This window comes from Salmo salar, chromosome 14 (assembly GCF_965601325.2).
Source record: "Salmo salar chromosome 14, fSalSal1, whole genome shotgun sequence".
NCBI lineage: Eukaryota > Metazoa > Chordata > Actinopteri > Salmoniformes > Salmonidae > Salmo > Salmo salar.
Window position 1 is genome coordinate 53,357,501 of NC_138304.1, and position 24,033 is coordinate 53,381,533.

At 44.4% G+C, this 24,033-nt stretch overlaps 1 protein-coding gene across 1 annotated transcript in view; it reads right to left on the minus strand.

Annotated features, from left to right (window-relative positions):
- Positions 1–6,904: 6,904 nt before the first annotated feature.
- Positions 6,905–24,033, minus strand: part of piezo2b (piezo-type mechanosensitive ion channel component 2b) — a 285,749-nt gene continuing 268,620 nt past the window's right edge. The window contains exon 55 of the mRNA XM_082961036.1: positions 6,905–7,647. Within this exon, the coding sequence (XP_082817162.1) occupies positions 7,395–7,647 (253 nt within the window). The 3' untranslated portion in view covers positions 6,905–7,394. The remainder of the gene's footprint in view (positions 7,648–24,033) is intronic.

Genomic DNA, 24,033 nt, shown 5'->3' on the forward strand with positions numbered 1-24,033 from the left:
TGGCAAGCTGGGACAAGAACCATGGTCATGGAGGACCCAAACCCACAAGGTGATAGCTGGGGTAGAGCACCTGCCCAGGACAGAGCTCAATATCCTCCCACCACCAAGCTGGGAAAATTGGATCAATACTTAGGACCAATCGGGTGCCGGAGGGATATGGTCCAAAGTACCCACGGTTCTGAGGGGCTTGTAACCCTCAAAAGTGTCCATAAAGCTCTCCCTATTCGGCCTGAGTAGTAACTCCCAATCGGTCGCCGAAGGGATATGGACCAAAGGAACCATGGTTCTGAGGGGCTTGTAACCCTCAAAAGAGTCCATAAAGCTCTCCCTATTCGGCCTGAGTAGTAACAACCAATCGGGCGCCGAAGGGATATGGACCAAAGGAACCATGGTTCTGAGGGGCAAGCAACCCTCAAAAGTGTCCATAAAGCTCGCATCCGAAGCTCGAAGCTCGCATCCGCTACAAGACCATGGTGCTTGCCTACGGAGCTGTGAGGGGAACGGCACCTCCGTACCTTCAGGCTCTGATCAGGCCCTACACCCAAACAAGGGCACTCCGTTCATCCACCTCTGGCCTGCTCGCCTCCCTACCTCTGAGGAAGCACAGTTCCCGCTCAGCCCAGTCAAAACTGTTCGCTGCTCTGGCACCCCAATGGTGGAACAAGCTCCCTCACGACGCCAGGACAGCGGAGTCAATCACCACCTTCCGGAGACACCTGAAACCCCACCTCTTCAAGGAATACCTGGGATAGGATAAAGTAATCCTTCTAACCCCCCCCCCCCCTTAAAAGATTTAGATGCACTATTGTAAAGTGGTTGTTCCACTGGATATTAAAAGGTGAATGCACCAATTTGTAAGTCGCTCTGGATAAGAGCGTCTGCTAAATGACTAAAATGTAAATGTAAAAAATGTCGGCCTGGCTGATTTATGGAAGTTTTTAAAAAATCTCAGAAAAATGGCTAAGTCCAAAATTCTCAGAAAATCGGCTATGTTTTTATTCTCAGAAATTGCACTATGTTTTATTTTTGGGTTACCAGGACCATTTTTTTTCAAACGGTTTTAAATACTTTTAAAGGCCATAACCACCTCCTTCACCACAGTGGGAGCACCCCACGTTGATCCCAAGTCAGTGGGATGAAGAATGAGTGTTTTATGGATGTTTTAAGGTACGGTGGGGACGTGTCCGTATGCACCTGGCTTTATTTTGGGTTACCAGGTCTAAATTTTAAAAACGGTTTTAAATACTTTTAAAGGGTATACATACTTACATACCCACCCTGAGAGCACCCTACTACGGGCCCAAGTCAATGGGGGCCGGCCTGGCTGATTTATGGAAGTTAAAAAAAAATCTCAGAAAAATGGCTAAGTCCAAACTGGTCAGAAAAACGACTAAGTCCAAATATCTCAGAAAATCGGCTATGTTTTATTTTGGGTTACCAAGGGAGCTCCATATCTCCATTCCTCTGAGCTTACTCTCTCTACCGTGCCTGCCCACCTGCCTGCCCTCTATCATACATTCTCAACCGTGATCAAATGACACACACAAAGACATGGGTGAGTTTCAAATAAATAGTCTTTATTTATCAGTGAATCATGGGTTGATTTGTCCCTCAATTAGTGTCCGCGCTCGGCTGGCGTTACGAGGCAAATTATGGTACCGGTAGTACCGTGCCTGGGTTTCCAGAGAATGACACATATGGTCAGCCACAGTCCCCCGGTCTGTAACCGAGCCTTGATTAAAGTTCAATGTAGCAACGCTTCGTCGAATTGTACCGAAGGTGACTTTACTTCCAATGCCAAATTCTTCAAATAGCTGGCCCACATACTCACAGAGATTGCCGTACGGTTGACCGCAGGACGTTAAAAAGAAGAGTATTGTGTCTGAGGTGATTCCACTCAGATTAGGCCTGATCTGATGGAATCGTTTAAGCCAAGTGTATTCCTGCCCAGATAGAACAATTCTGCACTCACCGAAGCTATAGTTCGTTTTGTGGCTTGAAATAGACATCTGATAACCCCCACTTTCCGGGGTTACTTCAGTAAATTCCCTCTCACTGAAGATGGTGACTGGGGATCGTCGAGTGCCATTAAAGATGGCCAACCGGCTGGACATGAGAGCCGCAAACCTACATCTATCAGCGCAGGTGGCTCGGACCTCCAGCCTACTGAGAACCGAAGGAATAGTTTGATTGCTTAGCTCAACAAATCGGCTTAACTCCGCAGCGCTGAGCACCTCGTCCCTGCAGCATTTGCGGAATTTTGCCCTGTGTGTTGCCTGGCTCTGCCGCGAATCCCTGTCCATCTTTGCCAAGCAGAGTAAAAACTTTCGAATTTTACTGGCTCTAGCCTGCAGACCTTCTGGCCGGAACTGAATAAGATAGTTCAAGAAACTTCGAACATCGGATCGGTATATTTTTAACGTGGATGGTGCCAAACAACGGTCTTCACATTGACCGTACCACTCAGACGCACGTCTGTAGTTATCCAGAGAACACAGTCCTTCATCGGCCTTGCCCTCTGACATATAGCGGAGGAATTGCCGTACTCGGGATAGACTGGTGCGACAATTGTCAATTCGTTTAACTGAAGGGTTTCTACCCGTAGCGAACTGTTCATATTCAGTCAAAATTACATTTCTCCAACCTTCAATTCCGGACTCCACACCGCCGCCTTCATCACTCTCGCTCTCCGTGGAAGTCGCCTCCGCGCAGCCTTGCTCCCTCGGTTCCGAGCATGGTTCACCACCGATCTGACTGGTTGACTGCACCGGCGCAGTCGCCACCGCCTGCTCACTGTCGTCCAACAGCTGCTGATCCACGGACAACTCACTTCCCACACACTGGAAATACACAGGGTTCTCACAGGGCTCCAGCCGCGGTGCAACATCGTTGTTAGGCTGCGTACACTTCCATGATTCGGGCTGCTGTCTCTCGGCTGAAAGCCGGCAAGATTGCATAGCACGCTTCCATTTAATAGTACCAGGCTTAAGTGCATGGACAGACTTGAAATGTCGGTCTATCCGCGCGATATTCAGCTTGGAACAAAGCCCACAGTCACGTCTTAGTCTGCCGCTCATAGCTTCTCTCTCTCTCTCCTGCCTTCCCGAGTGCGTGTGTGTCTCTCTCTTTGTGTGCTCCACCAAACTAATACCTAACCCTAACCTGTATCCCAATATTGTCCCAAAAATGTCAACCTCTGACCTCCATCTATTTAAAGCCATTGTAATATCTGCCTCTGTATACACAGACAGGAGGCCACAAGGTTAATCTTCTCAGTTATGTACAGTCTAGAGTTGTTGTCTCTGGGTCAATAAGCATACCAGGAAATAGATCCATCTCAAGTTAACCACCATGAATTCATCACCCGTCTCCCGTGACCTCTAGTCTCTTAACATTTCATGCCTTTTTATTATATTTAATTATGTTTATGATCTTAAAAATCATTTATTCAACCCATAACAAATTAATGTTTCTGTTCTAGACATTAGAATGAATAAGCATAAACCCCTTTCATGATGAAACAACAACTCTTTTCCTGAGAGAGATCATATCCAATAATTAACACAGGTTTAGGATTGCAAAATTCTGGTAACTTTCCCCAAATTCCCAGGTTTTCCTGAAATCCTGGTTGGAGGATTCTGGAATTTTTGCTTATTCCCTCCTGATTCTGGGAATCCTCCAACTGGGATTTTTGCTCATTCCCTCCTGATTCTGGGAATCCTCCAACTGGGATTTTTGCTTATTCCCTCCTGATTCTGGGAATTCTCCAAATGGGATTTTTGCTTATTCCCTCCTGATTCTGGGAATCCTCCAAATGGGATTTTTGCTTATTCCCTCCTGATTCTGGGAATCCTCCAAATGGGATTTTTGCTTATTCCCTCCTGATTCTGGGAATCCTCCAACTGGGATTTTTGCTTATTCCCTCCTGATTCTGGGAATCCTCCAACTGGGATTTCTGGAAAACCTTGGAATTTGGGGAAAAGTTACTGCAATTTTCCAATCCTACACATGTTTAGTTGCTCATACAAAACAAACAAAATAAGGCATGTATAGATTGTCGAATAATGCATTTAAGTAGCTGTTTGCCTTATAACCTCTGGTGATGGCGCAATCGACTATAGTCTCGGTGAGAAGCTGCCTCGTACATAACCATGACAACATAGTTGAAAATGTCAGTCTAAAAGGAAGCCTTGAAGAAGAGCTCTATAATATTGCATTGCACAACCCCACAATCCAGGCCCTCCAATGGAGGAAGAAGTTGGAAATCTGAACAGACCAATCCTATGTAAGTTCCTCCTCGTGGTCATCATCCATTGGTGGGAAGCCCTTTTTTTCTTCCATTAAAACACTGACCTGTATAATCCACACTGCTGTCAGCAAAGACAACTAGGAACGAGACAGGGACAGGGATGAAGTCGCTGTAGTCTCGCAGGACATTGGTCTACAGTAGGGGTTAGAGCAGTAGTCAGAGCTCTTTAGATCATGCTAAATCATCACCCTCTTGTGTGTGATCAGAGAAGACGCTGTTTCGTTGTCCCAACTCTCTTTGATTCTTGACACCTCAGTCACTTTGTTGTCCAATAGTGTTTTTGTGTCCTAAGGCAGTTTAATCCTTCCACCTCAACAACAACAAAAAAGCACAAGAAAGAAGATTTCCACACCCAACATCTCAGATTTTTCAGAAATCGATTCTGTAGTTAGAAACAGAGAAGATTAGCATTCCTGAAACATTATATTTGTTGAAAGATTATTTGAACTCTGAGGAATTGATGCTAATTGAGTGCATCCCAAATTGGCAATTTAAGTGTATAGGATTCTTACAAAATTCTATAAATATAGTACCCAACATCCAATTTGAACCAAACTTCTTCTTTGCAATGATTAAGAAGTGAGGAATCCAAATACATGGTCAATAGCCCCCCACGGACCCCCTAAATCCCACACCATGCCCACCCCAAAGGCCAGTATACAGTATCAGTTCTCTATGTTCGACAAGTATTATGAAGCTGTGGCTTGGAGTATTCTTTATTTATCATAATGTATTCTCAGTGAATTTGGTGATGGTTTTTTTGGTGTTGTTGTTTTTTTTTTTCACCTGTTCAGAGAAATTTGCCATCCCAATTTTTTCCCAACACATTGGTTACTGTGAAAGTTCCTGCTGTTTCTGCCGTCTATATAGGCTGTTAGATTAGTGACATTTACCATTAAAAACCAACCCAATACCATTATCATTGTAAAAGACTATACAAGGTGTATTTGGGGACTTTTACCACTGAAGACCATTAGAGACCATAATATTGAAACCATTAGAACTGTTGTAGTGTAACGGTTTGTTCACCAGCAATGGTCTGAAAGGAATCAACCACACACACACGCACACACACACACACACACACACACACACACACACACACACACACACACACACACACACACACACACACACACACACACACACACACACACACACACACACACAGTGTAGGCCATTTCCTGGACACAGATTAAGCCTAAGAGAAGGACAGTTTGTGTGTGTTTTAATGTCTTTCATGGAGGACTGGCTTGAATTGTGAGGATGACCACAGCATTTATTTGCATCATGAGCAAAAGCTATTCGTTTTCTACCCAAAGTTGCATAAAATGTCCATTTAATAAATACAAGAGACCAGCAAAATGTATAAAAGAGTGTGGCAGTAACAGCAGGAACAGCGGCATCTAGTGTGGAAAAACCTGGTACTTTAACACAAATTTATAGGGGGAAATGCAAGCGACTTCAATGGCTAATTTCTCTGAACAAGGGGGGGGGGGGGAAACGGAGAATACATTACATAGCATGAATAAACTATATTTTATATAATTCTGACCATTTATTTGGATTCCTCACGTCTTAGTCATTGTTAAGAAGTGGTTTGTTCACAAGATTGGAACTTTGATGTTTCCTTACAATCCAAATCCTACTTTCTGTGACCAATTTGAAACTGACTTGAATGAATTCATAATGATTAACAAAAATTCAGTCGACGATCCTCCGATTTTATGTGACGCCATCAAAGGCATTTATTAACAACAATGCAACTGCATTTGCATCTGAGCTGAATAAATCACAATTAAAAGAAGATATCTGATTTTTTTTTTTTTTTTTAAGTTGTCAAGGACAAGGGTGTTCTAAACAAACACCTTTTTTTTCAGACCAGGTAGCGATTATTCTCTTCAAAGTCCAAACAGAACTAAATGTTTCGATAAGACAGAGACCAGAACTTGCCATCCAATGGAGTGAGACTCCACCATTACTTCCATGGTAACGGACCCAGTCGTCTACCGGCTAATAAACTACACAGCAATGATCAATTATCGGATATTGCAGCTACTGAATCTGAATTACTATCAAAAACCCAAATTAATCAACCAAAGATACTCCCGTTTCTATAAAAAATCGTACACTTCTGATTGTAAACTCACACCAATCCAGATCAAGTTGTTTTTAAAAGATATACAAACTCCTCTTCTCTCAATTGAGGAGCCCAAAGGGGAAATGGGATGGGGAGTTGGGGGTGATGTTGGGCTAGGGGGAATGGGATGGGGAGTTGTGGGTGATGTTGGGCTGGGGGGAATGGGATGGGGAGTTGGGGGTGATGTTGTGCTGTGGGGGAATGGGATGGGCAGTTGTGGGTGATGTTGTGCTGTGGGGGAATGGGATGGGGAGTTGGGGGTGATGTTGTGCTGTGGGGGAATGGGATGGGGAGTTGGGGGTGATGTTCGGCTGTGGGGGAATGGGATGGGGAGTTGGGGGTGATGTTGGGCTGTCGGGGAATGGGATGGGGAGTTGGGGGTTATGTTTGGCTGTGGGTACATGTGGTATAAACTAGATGTGTAAATTGACATGCATGTTGTCCCTGTAACACTCCCCCCCCCCCCCCAACCCCACCCCAAACAAATACAAATAAGTGGTTTGGTCCAAATTGGATGTTTGGTATTTAAATTGAAATTGATGATTTGTGTGCAAACAATTAGCTTAATTTCTCAGAGTTCAAATTGTCTTTCAACAAATAATGTTGCAGGAATGTTAATATAATATTTTTCAAACTACAGACACTATTTCAGAAAAATCTGAGAAGGTCGGTGTCATGGCTTGCTGAAATGAAATCGAACAACCCAGTGTTTCTCAACTTTTTTTTTTGCAACAGAGGCCGGCAAGCTTTGGCCCTTCCTTCCTCCTTGGAGGTCTACTTCCATAAAAACTACTAACAGTTAAGAACTGACTAAAGTGTCAGCAAACTGTCTGTCTGGACTGGTCGAGTCCATCAATAACTTCAACGTCCCAGAGACCAGTGGTAGAGTATCCACAGAGCAGTCGGAGGTTATACTTGTAAACTTCTAGCCTTTTACAGCCAAGCTCACTGAGTCTTTTCCCTGGTCCATTTGATCATAGTCTCAGGCGAGCGATAGAGGAAGATGAGTTTAGCGTACATGTCTTCCTCCAGGTCCAGCTCTCCCGTCTCTCGGACCAGGAAGATGTCGGTGCACAGCTTCAGGATGCGGTCCACGTTGGGCAGCTCCTCGAACATGATGGTGTGGGATATACCGCTGAAGAACTCACGGACAAACTTACCGATGACGAGCACCACAGAGGCATACAGACCCATGATCCTGGAGGAGAGGAAGAGATAAGGAGATACTGTAATTGTGCCTTCAGAAAATATTCATACTCCTTGACTTATTCCACATTTTGTTGTTACAGTCTAAAATTCAACATTTATTAAATTCCTTTTACCCCCTCGCCCAACTACAAACAATACCCAATAATGGCAAAGTGAAAACATGTTTTCAAAATTTTTTTTGCAAATGTATTGAAAATGAAATACACAAAATACCTAATTTACAAAAGTTGTGAGTCTTTCTGGATATGTCTCTAAGTGGTTTGAACACCTGAATTGTACAATATTTGCACATTATTACTGAAATAATTATTCAAGATCTGTCAAGTCGGTTGTTGATTGCTAGTGAGCCATTTCCAAGTATTGCCGTTGATTTTCAAGCCGATTTAAGTCAAAACTGGAACTAGGCCACTAAGGAAAAGTCAATATCTTCTTGGTAAGCAACACCAGTGTATATTTGGCCTTGTGTTTTAGGTTATTGTCCTGCTGAAAGGTGAATTTGTCTCCCAGTGTCTGTTGGAAAGCAAACTGAACCAGGTTTTCCTCTAGGACTTTGCCTAGCTCTATTCCATTTCTTTTTATCCTAAAAAAGCTCCCTAGTCCTTGCCGATGACAAGCATACCCATAACATGATGCAGCCACCACCATGCTTGAACATATGAAGAGTGGTACTCAATGATGTGTTGTGGTGGATTTTACACAAACATAACGCTTTGTATTCAGGACTTAAAGTTAGTTTTATTTTAGTGCCTTGTTGAAAACAGGACGCATGTTTTGGAATATATCGTTCTTTTCACTCTGTCAATTAGGTTAGTATTGTGGAGTAACTACAATGTTGTTGATACATCCTCAGTTTTCTCCTATCACAGCCATTCAACTCAGTAACTGTTTTAAAGTCACCATTGGTCTCATGGTGAAATCCCTGAGTGGTTTCCTTCCTCTCCGGCAACTGAGTTAGGAAGGACGCCTATATCATTGTAGTGACTGGGTGTATTGCTACGCCATCCAAAGTGTAATTAATAACTTCACCATGCTCAAAGGGATATTCAATGTCAGCATTTTTTTCCCACCCATCTACCAATAGGTGCCCTTCTTCGTGAGGCATTGGAAAACCTTTGTGGATGAATCTGTTTGAAATTCACTGCTCGATTGAGGGACCTTACAGATAATTGTATGTGTGGGGTACAGAGATGAGGTAGTCATTCAAAAATCATGTTAAACACTATTAGTCCATGCAACTTATTATGTGACTTGTTAAGCAAATTTCTACTCCTGAAATTATTGAGGCTAGTCATAACAAAGGGGTTGAATGGTTATTGATTCAAGACATTACAGCTTTTCATTTTTAATTACTTTGTAAAAAATATAGAAAAACATATTTCCACTTTGACATTTGAAGGCACTTATACACACACTACATGACCAAAAGTATGTGGACACCTGCTCATCAAACATCTAATTCCAAAATCATGGGCATTAATATGGAGTTGGTCCCCCCCTTTGCTGCTAGAACAGCCTCCACTCTTCTGGGAAGGCTTTCCACTAGATGTTGGAACATTGCTGTGGGAACTTCAGCCACAAGAGCATTAGTGAAGTCGGGCACTGCGATTAGGTCTGGCTCGCAGTCGGCGTTCCAATTCATCCCAAAGGTGTTTGACGGGGTTGATTGAGGTCAGGGCTCTGTGCAGGCCAGTCAAGTTCTTCCACACTGATCTCGACAAACCATTTCTGTATGGCCCTTGTTTTGTGCATGGGGGCATTGTCATGCCGAAACAGGAAAGGGCATTCCCCAAACTTTTGCCACAAAGTTGGATGCACAGAATCGTCTATAATGTCATTGTATTCTATAGCTTTAAGATTCCCTTCACTGGAACTAAGGGGCCTAGCCTGAACCATGAAAAACAGTCCCAGACCATTATTCCTCCTCCACCAAACTTTACAGTTGGCACTTTGCATTTGGGCAGATAGCGTTCTCCTGGCAGATGCGTCCGTCGGACTGCCAGAGGGTGAAGCGCGATTCATCACTTCAGAGAATGTGTTTCCACTGCTCCAGAGTCCAATGGTGGCGAGCTTTACACCACTCCAGCCGACGCTTGGCATTGCCCATGACGATCTTAGTCTTGTGTGTGGCTACTCGGCCATAGAAACCCATTTCATGAAGCTCCCGACGAACAGTTCTTGTGCTGATGTTGCTTCCAGAGGCAGTTTAGAACTCGGTAGTGAGTGTTGCAACCGAGGATAGATGATTTTTACCTGCAGCAGCACTCTGTGGTCCCGTTCTGTGAGCTTGTGTGGTCTACCACTTCGCAGGGTGTGCCATTGTTGCTCTTAGACGTTTCCACTTCACAATAACAGCACTTAAAGTTGACCGGGGGCAGCTCTAGCAGGGCAGAAATTTGACAAACTGACTTGTTGGAAAGGTGGCATCCTATGATGGTGCCACGTTTCAAGACACTGAGCTCTTCAGTAAGGTCATTCTACTGCCAATGTTTGTCTATGGAGATTGCATGTTAGCAACAGGTGTGACTGAAATAGTCCATTCCACTAATTTGAAGGGGTGTCCACAAACTTCTGTATATGAAGTGTATATAATTGAACTTGATGAGTGCCCATGTCATGTTTTTGCCCTGCAACCAATAGAGGACCAACATGGAAACAAGTCTTCTAACCCTTCGGAAGAAAGGGCACTGACAGCTAGTTGATAGGGAGGGAACTGGCACTGACAGCTAGTTTATAGGGAGGACACTGACAGCTAGTTTATAGGGAGGACACTGACAGCTAGCTGATAGGGAGGACACTGACACTGACAGCTAGTTTATAGGGAGGACACTGACAGCTAGCTGATAGGGAGGACACTGACACTGACAGCTAGTTTATAGGGAGGACACTGACAGCTAGTTTATAGGGAGGACACTGACAGCTAGCTGATAGGGAGGACACTGACAGCTAGTTTATAGGGAGGACACTGACAGCTAGCTGATAGGGAGGACACTGACACTGACAGCTAGCTGATAGGGAGGACACTGACACTGACAGCTAGCTGATAGGGAGGACACTGGCAGCTAGCTGATAGGGAGAACACTGACAGCTAGTTTATAGGGAGGACACTGACAGCTAGTTTATAGGGAGGAGACTGACACTGACAGCTAGCTGATAGGGAGGACACTGACACTGACAGCTAGTTTATAGGGAGGACACTGACACTGACAGCTAGTTTATAGGGAGGACACTGACAGCTAGCTGATAGGGAGGACACTGACAGCTAGCTGATAGGGAGGACACTGACAGCTAGTTCTATAGGGAGGACACTGACAGCTAGCTGATAGGGAGGACACTGACAGCTAGCTGATAGGGAGGACACTGACAGCTAGTTTATAGGGAGGAGACTGACAGCTAGTTTAGAGGGAGGACACTGACAGCTAGTTTATAGGAAGGAGACTGACAGCTAGCTTGCTAATGTTATCTACATCTTAGTCATTTAGCAGACGCTCATTATCCAAAGGGGTTAAGTGCCTTGCTCAAGGACACAATGACTGATTTTTCACCTAGTCAGCTCGGGGTTTGAACCAGCGACCTTTCGTTTCCTGCACCAACGCTCTTAACCGCTAGGCTACCTGCCACCCTTAGTAGCTAGTAATGTTCAATCCGGATCAATGCGGCTGAGTCCTTATACCATTGCTAATCCTCTAGCTTTTGACACCATGTAGATGTGTATATGATTTATTCACATACAGTCAAAGATGATCCTTGTTGTATCTGTTATACAGACAAAGATTTTTTAGAACCAATCCAAGATAGGCTGTAGTCTGTCGTTTCCAATGGGAGAAAATGAATCATAGTGGGCAGAACAAGCAAGGAGGTGGGCAGATCCTATTGGCTCGTTCTAGCATGTAATTGCATATTTCCGTTAGAGAATGCCTCCTCTTTGAAATGCGCACTCCTAAACAACAGATTTTTTTTTTTTTACTTTGGCAATAGGTAAAGTCTACAAAACTTAGTCCACTCTGTTCATAACAGATTTTAGTTTTTGAAACAGAAAACTGTATGGAGAAATTAGCAGAATGTCGGCCAAAATCTATCTCAATCCATCTTCTCCCGCTGCCGGCCACTGGGCTTCCTCTCAGCACCATATATGGTAGTGAGTTGAAACGCCAACCGGATGCTTCAGATTTATACACCCGGTGAAACATCTGGCTCATTGTTACTGTGGTTGTTACTGTCTGTGGTTGTTACTGTCTGTGGTTGTTACAGTCTGTGGTTGTTACCGTCAGTGGTGGTTACCGTCTGTGGTGGTTACCGTCTGTGGTGGTTACCGTCTGTGGTGGTTACCGTCAGTGGTGGTTACCGTCTGCGGTGGTTACCGTCTGCGGTGGTTACCGTCTGCGGTGGTTACCGTCAGCGGTTGTTACCGTCTGCGGTTGTTACCATCTGTGGTAGTTTTATCTGTGGTAGTTTTATCTGTGGTAGTTTTATCTGTGGTTGTTACTGTCTGTGGTTGATACCGTCTGTGGTTGTTACCGTCTGTGGTTGTTACCGTCTGTGGTTGTTACCGTCTGCGGTTGTTACCGTCAGCGGTTGTTACCGTCTGTGGTTGTTACCATCTGTGGTAGTTTTATCTGTGGTAGTTTTATCTGTGGTTGTTACTGTCTGTGGTTGATACCGTCTGTGGTTGTTACCGTCTGTGGTTGTTACCGTCTGTGGTTGTTACCGTCTGTGGTTGTTACCGTCTGTGGTTGTTACCGTCTGTGGTTGTTACCGTCTGTGGTTGTTACCGTCTGTGGTTGTTATCGTCTGTGGTTGTTACCGTCTGTGGTTGTTACCGTCTGTGGTTGTTACCGTCTGTGGTTGTTATTGTCTGTGGTTGTTACTGCCTGTGGTTGTTACTGTCTGTGGTTGTTACCGTCTGTGGTTGTTACCGTCTGTGGTTGTTACCATCTGTGGTAGTTTTATCTGTGGTTGTTACTGTCTGTGGTTGTTAACGTCTGTGGTTGTTACCGTCTGTGGTTGTTACCGTCTGTGGTTGTTACCGTCTGTGGTTGTTACTGTCTGTGGTTGTTACTGTCTGTGGTTGTTACTATCTGTGGTTGATACTGTCTGTGGTTGTTACTATCTGTGATACAGCGGTACCGGTACATCCAGATACCCCGGAGTGAATGTGACCTACCCATGATGCTCTAGTGATGACCTCGTAACTAGGCAACAACACATTACATTTTTAGGCTAGTGTTCAATAGATTAGCCATAATACTGACTACGGCCTGTTCTGGAGATTTTAGGGGAAACATTTATGGAAAACATTTCTGAAACATTTAGGGAAAACATCGCCATCTAATGTTATCTCCAAATGGGTGTTCTGGTGTCCACTGCCAGTGAGAATATTTTCTGCAGAGAGGTATAGGAGGAAGCTTATGTTACTGATTGCATTTCATTTTCATTTTCATTCTCAGTACATCGTCATCAATCATGCAAAGAAAAATGACTAAGAGACACATAAATTACTTATAGTGGTTGTTGTGAGGCCGTCTGTGGTTGTTATCGTCTGTAGTTGTTACCATCTGTGGTTGTTACCATCTGTGGTTGTGGTTGTTACTGTCTGTGGTTGTTACTGTCTGTGGTTGTTACCATCTGTGGTTGTGGTTGTTACTGTCTGTGGTTGTTACTGTCTGTGGTTGTTACCATCTGTGGTAGTTTTATCTGTGGTAGTTTTATCTGTGGTTGATACTCTGTGGTTGTTACCGTCTGTGGTTGTTACCGTCTGTGGTTGTTACCGTCTGTGGTTGTTACCATCTGTGGTAGTTTTATCTGTGGTTGTTACTGTCTGTGGTTGTTACTGTTTGTGGTTGTTACCGTCTGTAGTTGTTACCGTCTGTGGTTGTTACCGTCTGTGGTTGTTACCGTCTGTGGTTGTTACCGTCTGTGGTTGTTACCGTCTGTGGTTGTTACCGTCTGTGGTTGTTACTGTCTGTGGTTGTTACCGTCTGTGGTTGTTACCGTGGTTGTTACCGTCTGTGGTTGTTACTGCCTGTGGTTGTTACTATCTGTGGTTGTTACCGTCTGTGGTTGTTACCGTCTGTGGTTGTTACCATCTGTGGTAGTTTTATCTGTGGTTGTTACCGTCTGTGGTTGTTACTGTCTGTGGTTGTTACCGTCTGTGGTTGTTACCGTCTGTGGTTGTTACCGTCTGTGGTTGTTACTGTCTGTGGTTGTTACTATCTGTGGTTGATACTGTCTGTGGTTGTTACTATCTGTGATACAGCGGTACCGGTACATCCAGATACCCCGGAGTGAATGTGACCTACCCATGATGCTCTAGTGATGACCTCGTAACTAGGCAACAACACATTACATTTTTAGGCTAGTGTTCAATAGATTAGCCATAATACTGACTACGGCCTGTTCTGGAGATTTTAGGGGAAACATTTATGGAAAACATTTCTGAAACATTTAGGGAAAACATCGCCATCTAATGTTATCTCCAAATGGGTGTTCTGGTGTCCACTGCCAGTGAGAATATTTTCTGCAGAGAGGTATAGGAGGAAGCTTATGTTACTGATTGCATTTCATTTTCATTTTCATTCTCAGTGCATCGTCATCAATCATGCAAAGAAAAATGACTAAGAGACACATAAATTACTTATAGTGGTTGTTGTGAGGCCTTGGTTGTCTCACACAATAAACGTATTTTCAATGATATAGCTACCGTTAAACAACGTAGATAAAAGGGTAGTTATCATAACCTTTGAGCACACTACACAACATTATTAGTTTGCTACCAGATGTTCTACAAAGGAATAGTTATGGTAGTCATGTAGCAGAAATGTCTATGCCATAGAATTAAGAATGAGTAATTTAATAGGACCTCTATGGTGTATGTATGCACTGTAGAGGTGTTGTCGGAATGCTACTGACCAGCCAGGTTTTTGCCCTGTATGCCCTCGACTCATATGCCCTGCAGGACGTATGCAATGCTTACAGGCAAGAACATGGGGAAATGTACGCTGAAATACATGGGTAGGTAAATGCAAAGTATGTTATGTTAGATCACAGGCAGGATTTTAATAGTAAAGGGGACTGAAATATCAACGAAAACCCCTAGTCAATGGGGAAATCTAACCTTGAGCAAAAAAATACTAGTGGTTCTAGAATACACCTGTAGGCTATTGTAGATTGGAATGCATTTTATTCTATTCCAAAGTTTTTTGTTTTGCAATTTGATAACAGGCAAATCGTTGGCAGAAAGTCATTGTGTATTAGTGTCGTGGGTACCTAAGAACGCATTTTCAACTGGTAATCCCAGCGTCCACACTTTATTTAAATGCTACAATTAATTAAAAAAAACCTTCTTCATTGCAATTACAACCACTGCCTCAGCCTCTGTCCATCTGTTCTGATGCAGCACAGTAGTCCTGTGAAAACATATGACACAAAAGTAGAGTTTGTTCATTGAAGTTATTGTAGGTGGAATCCTAACTTTGAGATCTACATGCTTTCACTTTTGCGCAAATCATGCTGTGATGTCAATATTCGGAGCAGAGGGTGGGGTGGGGTGGGGGGGGGGGGGGGCTGGGAAAGTCACTCTTTCCAGTAGTTGTTGGTAGGACCCTGGACCTCCCACAACATCCTGGAATAGTAGTTGTTGGTAGGACCCTGGATCTCCCACAACATCCTGGAATAGTAGTTGTTGGTAGGACCCTGGATCTCCCACAACATCCTGTTATAGTAGTTGTTGGTAGGACCCTGGATCTCCCACAACATCCTGGAATAGTAGTTATTGGTAGGACCCTGGATCTCCCACAACATCCTGGAATAGTAGTTGTTGGTAGGACCCTGGATCTCCCACAACATCCTGGAATAGTAGTTGTTGGTAGGACCCTGGATCTCCCACAACATCCTGGAATAGTAGTTGTTGGTAGGACCCTGGATCTCCCACAACATCCTGGAATAGTAGTTGTTGGTAGGACCCTGGATCTCCAACAACATCCTGTTATAGTAGTTGTTGGTAGGACCCTGGTTCTCCCATAACATCCTGGAATAGTTGTTGTTGGTAGGACCCTGGATCTCCCACAACATCCTGTTATAGTAGTTGTTGGTAGGACCCTGGATCTCCCACAACATCCTGGAATAGTAGTTGTTGGTAGGACCCTGGATCACTCACAACACCATGAATCAGTAGTTATAGGTAGGACCCTGGATCTCCCACAACATCCTGGAATAGTAGTTGTTGGTAGGACCCTGGATCTCCCACAACATCCTGGAATAGTCCACTCTTGGCTTTTCTACTGGAATGCAAGGAGCTGAGGTTCATGCATGCACACCAGTGTTGCATGACAGGCTCTTGCATTTAGTCGGGAACTGGATGGCTGTAAATGATGCAGAAAGACAACAGATGTTGGACTGTCTCAGTGATACTCATTTTACATTTACATTTTAGTCATTTAGCAGACGCTCTTATCCAGAGCGACTTACAGTAGTGAATGCATACATTTAATTTCATTTTTTTTCTTTTTCTGTGCTGGCCCCCCGTGGGAATCGAACCCACAACCCTGGCATTGCAAACACCATGCGTTGCAAACACCATGCTCTACCAACTGAGCTACAGGGATGGCCAACTATAGCTCTTTGGGATGATAAACAGGCAAAATGGCAGGTTTTTATAATCTGATTAACAGTAGGCTTGAAGAAATTAGGCAGTTAATGATCTCATTCCCATTGGCAAGCCCAGTCAAACTGTCTGGTCTGCCCCCCAAAGAATTTCCCTACTCCCCCAAAGAACCCCCCCACCCCCAAAGACCTTCCCTACCCCCCAAAGACCTTCCCTACCCCTAAAGACCTTCCACCCCAAAGTAATTTCCTACCCGTGTGCAGCCTCTCCCTCTCACACTCCTAACCCAGACGCAGCTCTACAGAATGCTGTGTATTGATAATGTTTACTGAGAGAATGTTTTTTTAAATTGAGCTGCGTATTTAAACAGTATTCCTGTATTTGAGGTAATCTGAATGTTAAATATGTCAGTAACAACAGCGACATGATGTAAATTACATTATAGACAGAACTGGAGTTTCTACTTCAGCGTTTAACTCATCCCTGTCTCCTTTGTTCGGGATGCTTTGCACAGAGAAATCTGGTAATATATGTACACTGTAACCTAGAGTAGCCAGGATAAAAATCACATTTTCAAGATTTCACTAATATCGTCAAAATCAATAACTAACAGCATGTTTTTTTTTGGGGGGGGGGGCTCATTCATTATTTGTTTACCTGTTATATTAGAATCCTGTTGAAAACTAATGTTAAAAGTACCATTTATATTCCTAAAACATACACTGAAAATGATACTGTTGCTTCTTCCTGTTGTCATGGCTTTTTTTTAAATTTATGGCCCGAGTTTCAAAAATACAACAACTGACCGTTTCCCTATTGATATTAAATTGGCACTCCCTTTCAATCTGTCTTGATTTGAGCTATTGTTAGTGAAGTGCAACATTCTATCAAAGTCATCACTGCATTGGGCTGAAGCTCTCCTCACTAGCGAACTTGCAACATTGTATCAACAATGCTATTAAGGCTCTCACGAGTTTCCTGCACCAATGAGCAGGAAACAGAAAGACATCTGTTTTTTTTATGTTGCCACTGGATATATGGGATCAGATGCAGCGGTCTAAATCCCTGCATTTCAGTGCCAGAAGCATCAGCACAGACACTCTGGTTTGAATCCAGGCTGTATCTGTCACGTCCTGACTAGTATAAGGGGTTATTTGTTATTGTAGTTTGGTCAGGACGTGGCAGAGGGTGTTTGTTTAGTGTGTTTCGGGGTTTTCGTTTATGTTCTATGTTTTCTATTTCTATGTGGTTTTTCTAGTTTTCTATTTCTATGTTGTGTTTTTTCAATGACCTCCAATTAGAGGCAGCTGGTTGTCGTTGTCTCTAATTGGAGGCCATATTTAAGTGTGTTTGTTTTCACTTGTGTTTGTGGGTGGTTGATTCCTGTTTAGTCTGTGCACCTTACGGGACTGTTATCGTCGTTTGTTTTGTTTAAGTGTGTTTTCTTCAATAAATACGAAGATGAGCAATATACCCGCTGCATATTGGTCCGATGATTTCTCCTCTTCAGACGACGAAGATTATGACAGTATCACAACCGGCCGTGATTGGGAGTCCCATAGGGCGGCGCACAATTGGCCCAGCGTCGTCCGGGTTTGGCCGGTGCAGGCCGTCATTGTAAATAAAAATGTGTTCTTAACCTAGTTAAATAAAGGTGAAATATTTTTTTATATATATATATTTTTTTAAATCAGGTTATTCTTTTTTGCTCTTTCACACCGAGGCTTGGTGGTTATCGAGGCCGGGGAGTGTTGGAAAGATTTTTTCAAATACTGTGAAACTATCATTCGCAATGGATGTTAATAAAAACAGACTTAGTTGACTTGTATGACGTGAAGAAAAACATTACTGAGCAACTCAGTTTATCAGTGGTGCGTTAAGACAATAAAAAAATCTGACATTGGCAAATGGCCACTTTCCTACATACACATTCTGGAGATAGACACACCATATCTTCACCACACACCCCTCCCCTTCTTCTTGATACAACATGTTTAATGATACTGAAGACACATTATCTTCACATTATTTAAACACTTTTAGACGCTTTTCACTGACAGCTGCAACTCAATCAGCTTGACCTGTTGCCACGCCCACTACCCCAAATTTACGGGCTTCACAAATAGGCGTAGGCTTTACCCACTTGTGATTTGAAACAATCCAAAGTAAAAATAAAATAATTTAAAAACATTTGTAAACAAGCTAATGCTCCCTGGTGAAGTATTTTGGATTTTTTTGCTACATAAGCTATAGCTGTTGGATTTCCCTCACTGACTCACCCATGGCTCGGTAAAGCGCCAACCTCCCCTCGCTTTGGTAGCAAACTCAGCCTGCACTCTTTTAAAACTGTTACCATCAAATGGGCCCCAGCCAACCATCTGTAAGTCTCTGCCCTTTCTTTGCTTTTGATCTGACGTTGTGTTTTAGTTTTAGTTGTTGTGTAAGTTGTGTTCTAGCTGGTTTGTCGGGCTCTAGCTTGGTGGTTGGCTAGGCTGGCTAGGATAATAACTAGTTGGCTAAATAGCTAAAGTTAGCTGGCTGGCTAGGATAATAACTAGTTGGCTAAATAGCTAAAGTTAGCTGGCTGGCTAGCTTGCTGTCTAAGATAACTGCATTAAGCTAACATTCTGTGATACCTGGTTAGATGATGTAAATATATTTCCAAAACATCGGTTTACTTTAATGTAGCTGTAAGCTAGGTATTGATAGCGACTGGCATGCCCGATTTTTTACTATCAAATCAAATTTTATCAAATCAAATTGTATTAGTCACATGCTCCGAATACAACAGGTGTAGACCTTTACTTACGAGCCCCTAACCGACAATGCAGTTTAAAAAAATACGGATAAGAATAAGTGATAAAAGTTATAAGTAATTAAAGAGCAGCAGCAAAAAATAGCAATATATACAGGGGAGTGCCGGTACAGAGTCAATGTGCTGGGGCACTGGTTAGTTGAGTTAGTATGTACATGTAGGTAGAGTTATTAAAGTGACTATGCATAGATGACAACAAAGAGTGGCAGCGGTGTGGAGAGGGGAAGGGGAGGCAATGCGAGTAGTCTGAGTAGCCATTTGACTAGATGTTCAGGAGTCTTATGGCTTGGAGGTAGAAGCTGTTTAGAAGCCTCTTGGACCTAAACTTGGCACTCCGATACTGCTTGCCCTGTGGTAGCAGAGAGAACAGTCTATGACTAGGGTGGCTGGAGTCTTTGGCAATTTTTAGGGCCTTTCTCTGACACAGCCTGGTATAGAGGTCCTGGATGGCAGGAAGCTTGGTCCCAGTGATGTACTGGGCCATTCGCACTACCCTCTGTAGTGCCTTATCAGGCAGTGATGGCAATTGCCATACCAGGCAGTGATGCAACCAGTCAGGATGGTCTCGATGGTGCAGCTATAGAACCTTTTGAGGATCTGAGGACCCATGCCAAATCTTTTCAGTCTCCTGGGGGAATAGGTTTTGTCGTGCCCGCTTCACGACTGTCATGGTGTGCTTGGACCATGTTAGTTTGTTGGTGATGTGGACACCAAGGAACATGAAGCTCTCAACCTGCTCCACTACAGCCCCGTCGATGAGAATGGGGGAGTGCTCGGTCCCCTTTCTCCTGTAGTCTGCAATCATCTCCTTTGTCTTGATCACATTGAGGGAGAGGTTGTTGTCCTGGCACCACATGGCCAGGTCTCTGACCTCCTCCCTATAGGCTGTCTTGTGGTTGTCGGTGATCAGGCTCACTGTTGTGTCATCGGCAAATTTAATGATGGTGTTGGAGTCGTGCCTGGCCGTGCAGTCATGAGTGAACAGGGAGTACAGGAGGGGGCTGAGCACGCACCCCTGAGGGGCCCCTGTGCTGAGGATCAGCGAGGCGGATGTGTTGCTACCTACCCTTACGATCTGGTGGCGGCCCGTCAGGAAGTCCAGGATCCAGTTGCCGAGGGAGGTGTTTAGTCCCAGGGTCCTTAGCTTATTGATGAGCTTTGAGGGTACTATGGTGTTGAACGCTGAGCTGTAGTCAATGAATAGCATTCTCACATAGGTGTTCCTTTTGTCCAGGTAGGAAAGGGCAGTGTGGAGTGCAACAGAGATTGCATCTGTGGATCTGTTGCGGTGGTATGCAAAATGGAGTGGGTCTAGGGTTTCTGGGATGATGGTGTTGATGTGAGCCATGACCAGCCTTTCAAAGTACTTCATGGCTACAGATGTGAGTGCTACGGGTCGGTAGTCATTTAGGCAGGTTACCTTAGTGTTGAAGACACTTGCTAATTGGTCCGTGTGGCTCACAGTACACGTCCTGGTAATCTGTCTGGCCCTGTGGCCTTGTGAATGTTGAACTGTCTAAAGATCTTACTCACATCGGCTGCAGAGAGCGTGATCACACAGTCTTCCAGTACAGCTGGTGCTCTCATGCATGTTTCAAAGTTACTTGCTTGGAAGCGAGCATAGAAGTTATTCAGCTCGTCCGGTTGGCTCGTGTCACTGGACAGCTCTCGGCTGTGCTTCCCTTTGTAGTCTGTAATGGTTTGTAAGCCCTGCCACATCCGACAAGCATCAGAGCCGGTGTAGTACGACTCGATCTTAGTCCTGTATTGACGCTTTGCCTGTTTGATGGTTCGTCGGAGGGCATAGCGGGATTTCTTATAAGCTTCCGTGTTAGAGTCCCGCTCCTTGAAAGCAGCACATCTAGCCTTTAGCTCAGTGCGGATGCTGCCTGTAATCCATGGCTTCTCGTTGGGGTATGTACGTACGGTCACTGTGGGGACGATGTCATCAATGCACTTATTGAAAATCAGATCAAATTTTATTTGTCACATACACATGGTTAGCAGATGTTAATGCGAGTGTAGTGAAATGCTTGTGCTTCTAGTTCCGACCATGCAGTAATATCTAGCAAGTAGTCTAACAATTTCACAACAACTACCTTATACACACACAAGTGTAAAGGAATGAATAAGAATATGTACATAAAAATATATATGGATGAGCGATGGCCGAACGGCATAGGCAAGATGCAGTAGATGGTATAGAGTACAGTATATACATATGAGATGAGTAGTGTAGGGTATGTAAACATTAAAGTGTCATAGTTTAAAGTGACTAGTGATACATTTATTACATCCAATTGTTAATTATTAAAGTGGCTAGAGATTGAGTCAGTATGTTGGTAGCAGCCACTCAATGTTAGCGATGGCTGTTTAACAGTCTGATGGCCTTGAGATAGAAGCTGTTTTTCAGTCTCTAGCTTTAATGCACCTGTACTGACCTCGCCTTCTGGATGATAGCGGGGTGAACAGGCAGTGGCTCGGTTGGTTGTTGTCCTTGATGATCTTTTTGGCCTTCCTGTGACATCGGGTGGTGTAGGTGTCCTGGAAAGCAGGTAGTTTGCCCCCGGTGATGCGTTGTGCAGACCGCACCACCCTCTGGAGAGCCTTGCGGTTGTGGGTGGAGCAGTTGCCGTACCAGGCGGTGATACAGCCCGACAGGATGCTCTCGATTGTGCATCTGTAAAAGTTTGTGAGTGTTTTTGGTGAAAAGCCGAATTTCTTCAGCCTCCTGAGGTTGAAGAGGCGCTGTTGCACCTTCTTCACCACACTGTCTGTGTGGGTGGACCATTTCAGTTTGTCCGTGATGTGTACGCCGAGGAACTTAAAACTTTCCACCTTCTACACTACTGTCCCGTCGATGTGGATGGGGGGGTGCTCCCTCTGCTGTTTCCTGAAGTCCACGATCATCTCCTTTGTTTTGTTGACGCTGAGTGTGAGGTTATTTTCCTGACACCACACTCCGAGGGCCCTCACCTCCCCCCTGTAGGCCGTCTCGTCTTTGTTGGTAATCAAGCCTATCACTGTAGTATCGGCTGCAAACTTGATGATTGAGTTGGAGGCGTGCATGGCCACGCAGTCATGGGTGAACAGGGAGTACAGGAGAGGGCTGAGAACGCACCCATGTGGGGCCCCAGTGTTGGAAATCAGCGGGGTGGAGATATTGTTTCCTACCCTCACCACCTGGGGCGTCCCATCAGGAAGTTCAGGACCCAGTTGCACAGGGCGGGGTCGAGACCCAGGGTCTCGAGCTTAATGACGAGTTTGGAGGGCACTATGGTGTTAAATGCTGAGCTGTAGTCGATGAACAGCATTCTTACATAGGTATTCCTCTTGTCCAGATAGGTTAGGGCAGTGTGCAGTGTGATTGCGATTGCATCGTATGTGGACCTATTGGGGCGGTAAGCAAATTGGAGTGGGTCTAGGGTGTCAGGTAGGGTGGAGGTGATATGATCCTTGACTAGTCTCTCAAAGCACTTCATGATGACGGAGGTGAGTGCTACGGGGCGATAGTCATTTTGCTCAGTTACCTTAGCTTTCTTGGGAACTGGAACAATGGTGGCCCTCTTGAAGCATGTGGGAACAGCAGCCTGGGATAAGGATTGATTGAATATGTCCGTAAACACACCAGCCAGCTGGTCTGTGCATGCTCTGAGGATGCGGCTAGGGATGACGTCTGGGCAGGCAGCCTTGTGAGGGTTAACACGTTTAAATGCTTTACTCACGTTGGCTGCGGTGAAGGAGAGCCCGCAGGTTTTGGTAGAGGGCCATGTCGTTTCCACTGTATTGTCCTCAAAGCGAGCAAAGAAGTTGTTTAGTTTGTCTGGGAGCAGGACATCGTGGTCCGTGACGGGGCTGGATTTCTTTTTGTAGTCTGTGATTGACTGTAGACCCTGCCACATACCTGTCGTGTCTGAGACGTTGAATTGCGACTCTACTTTGTCTCTATACTGACGCTTAGCTTGTTTGATTGCCTTGCGGAGGGAATAGCTACACTGTTTGTATTCGGTCATGTTTCCGGTCGCCTTACCCTGATTAAAAGCAGTGGTTTGCGCTTTCAGTTTTGCACGAATGCTGCCATCAATCCACGGTTTCTTATTGGGGAAGGTTTTAATAGTTGCTGTGGGTACAACATCACCGATGCACTTGCTAATAAACTCGCTCACCGAATCAGCGTATTCATCAATGTTATTATCCGACACTATGCGGAACATATCCCAGTCCACGTGATCGAAGCAATCTTGAAGCGTGGAATCAGATTGGTCGGACCAGCGTTGAACAGACCTGAGCAAGGGCATTTCCTGTTTTAGTTTCTGTCTATAGGCTAGGAGCAACAAAATGGAGTCGTGGTCAGATTTTCCAAAAGGAGGGCGGGAGTTAGAGTTACAATGGTCCAGGATTTTTTCCACCCGGGTTGCGCATTCGATATGCTGATAAAGTTTAGGGAGTCTTGTTTTCAGATTAGCCTTGTTAAAATCCCCAGCTACAATGAATGCAGCCTCAGGATATGTGGTTTCAAATGAAGTTCATTCAGGGCCATCGATGTGTCTGCTATGGCTGTGATTATAATCTAAGAGAATTCTCTTGGTAGATAACGCCGTCGACATTTGATTGTAAGGCATTCTAGGTCAGGTGAGCAAAAGGACTTGAGTTCCTGTATGTTGTTATGATCACACCACATCTTGTTAATCATAAGGCATACCCCCCCGCCCTTCTTCTTACCAGAGAGATGTTTGTTTTTGTCGGCGCGATGCGTGAAGAAACCAGGTGGCTGTACCGACTCCGATAGCATGTCTTGAGTGAGCCACGTTTCTGTGAAACAAAGAACGTTACATTCTCTGATGTCTCTCTGGAAGGCAACCCTTGCTCGGATTTCGTTTACCTTGTTGTCAAGAGACTGGACGTTGGTGAGTAGTAAACTTGGGAGCGGTGCGCGATGTACCCGTCTACGGAGCTTGACC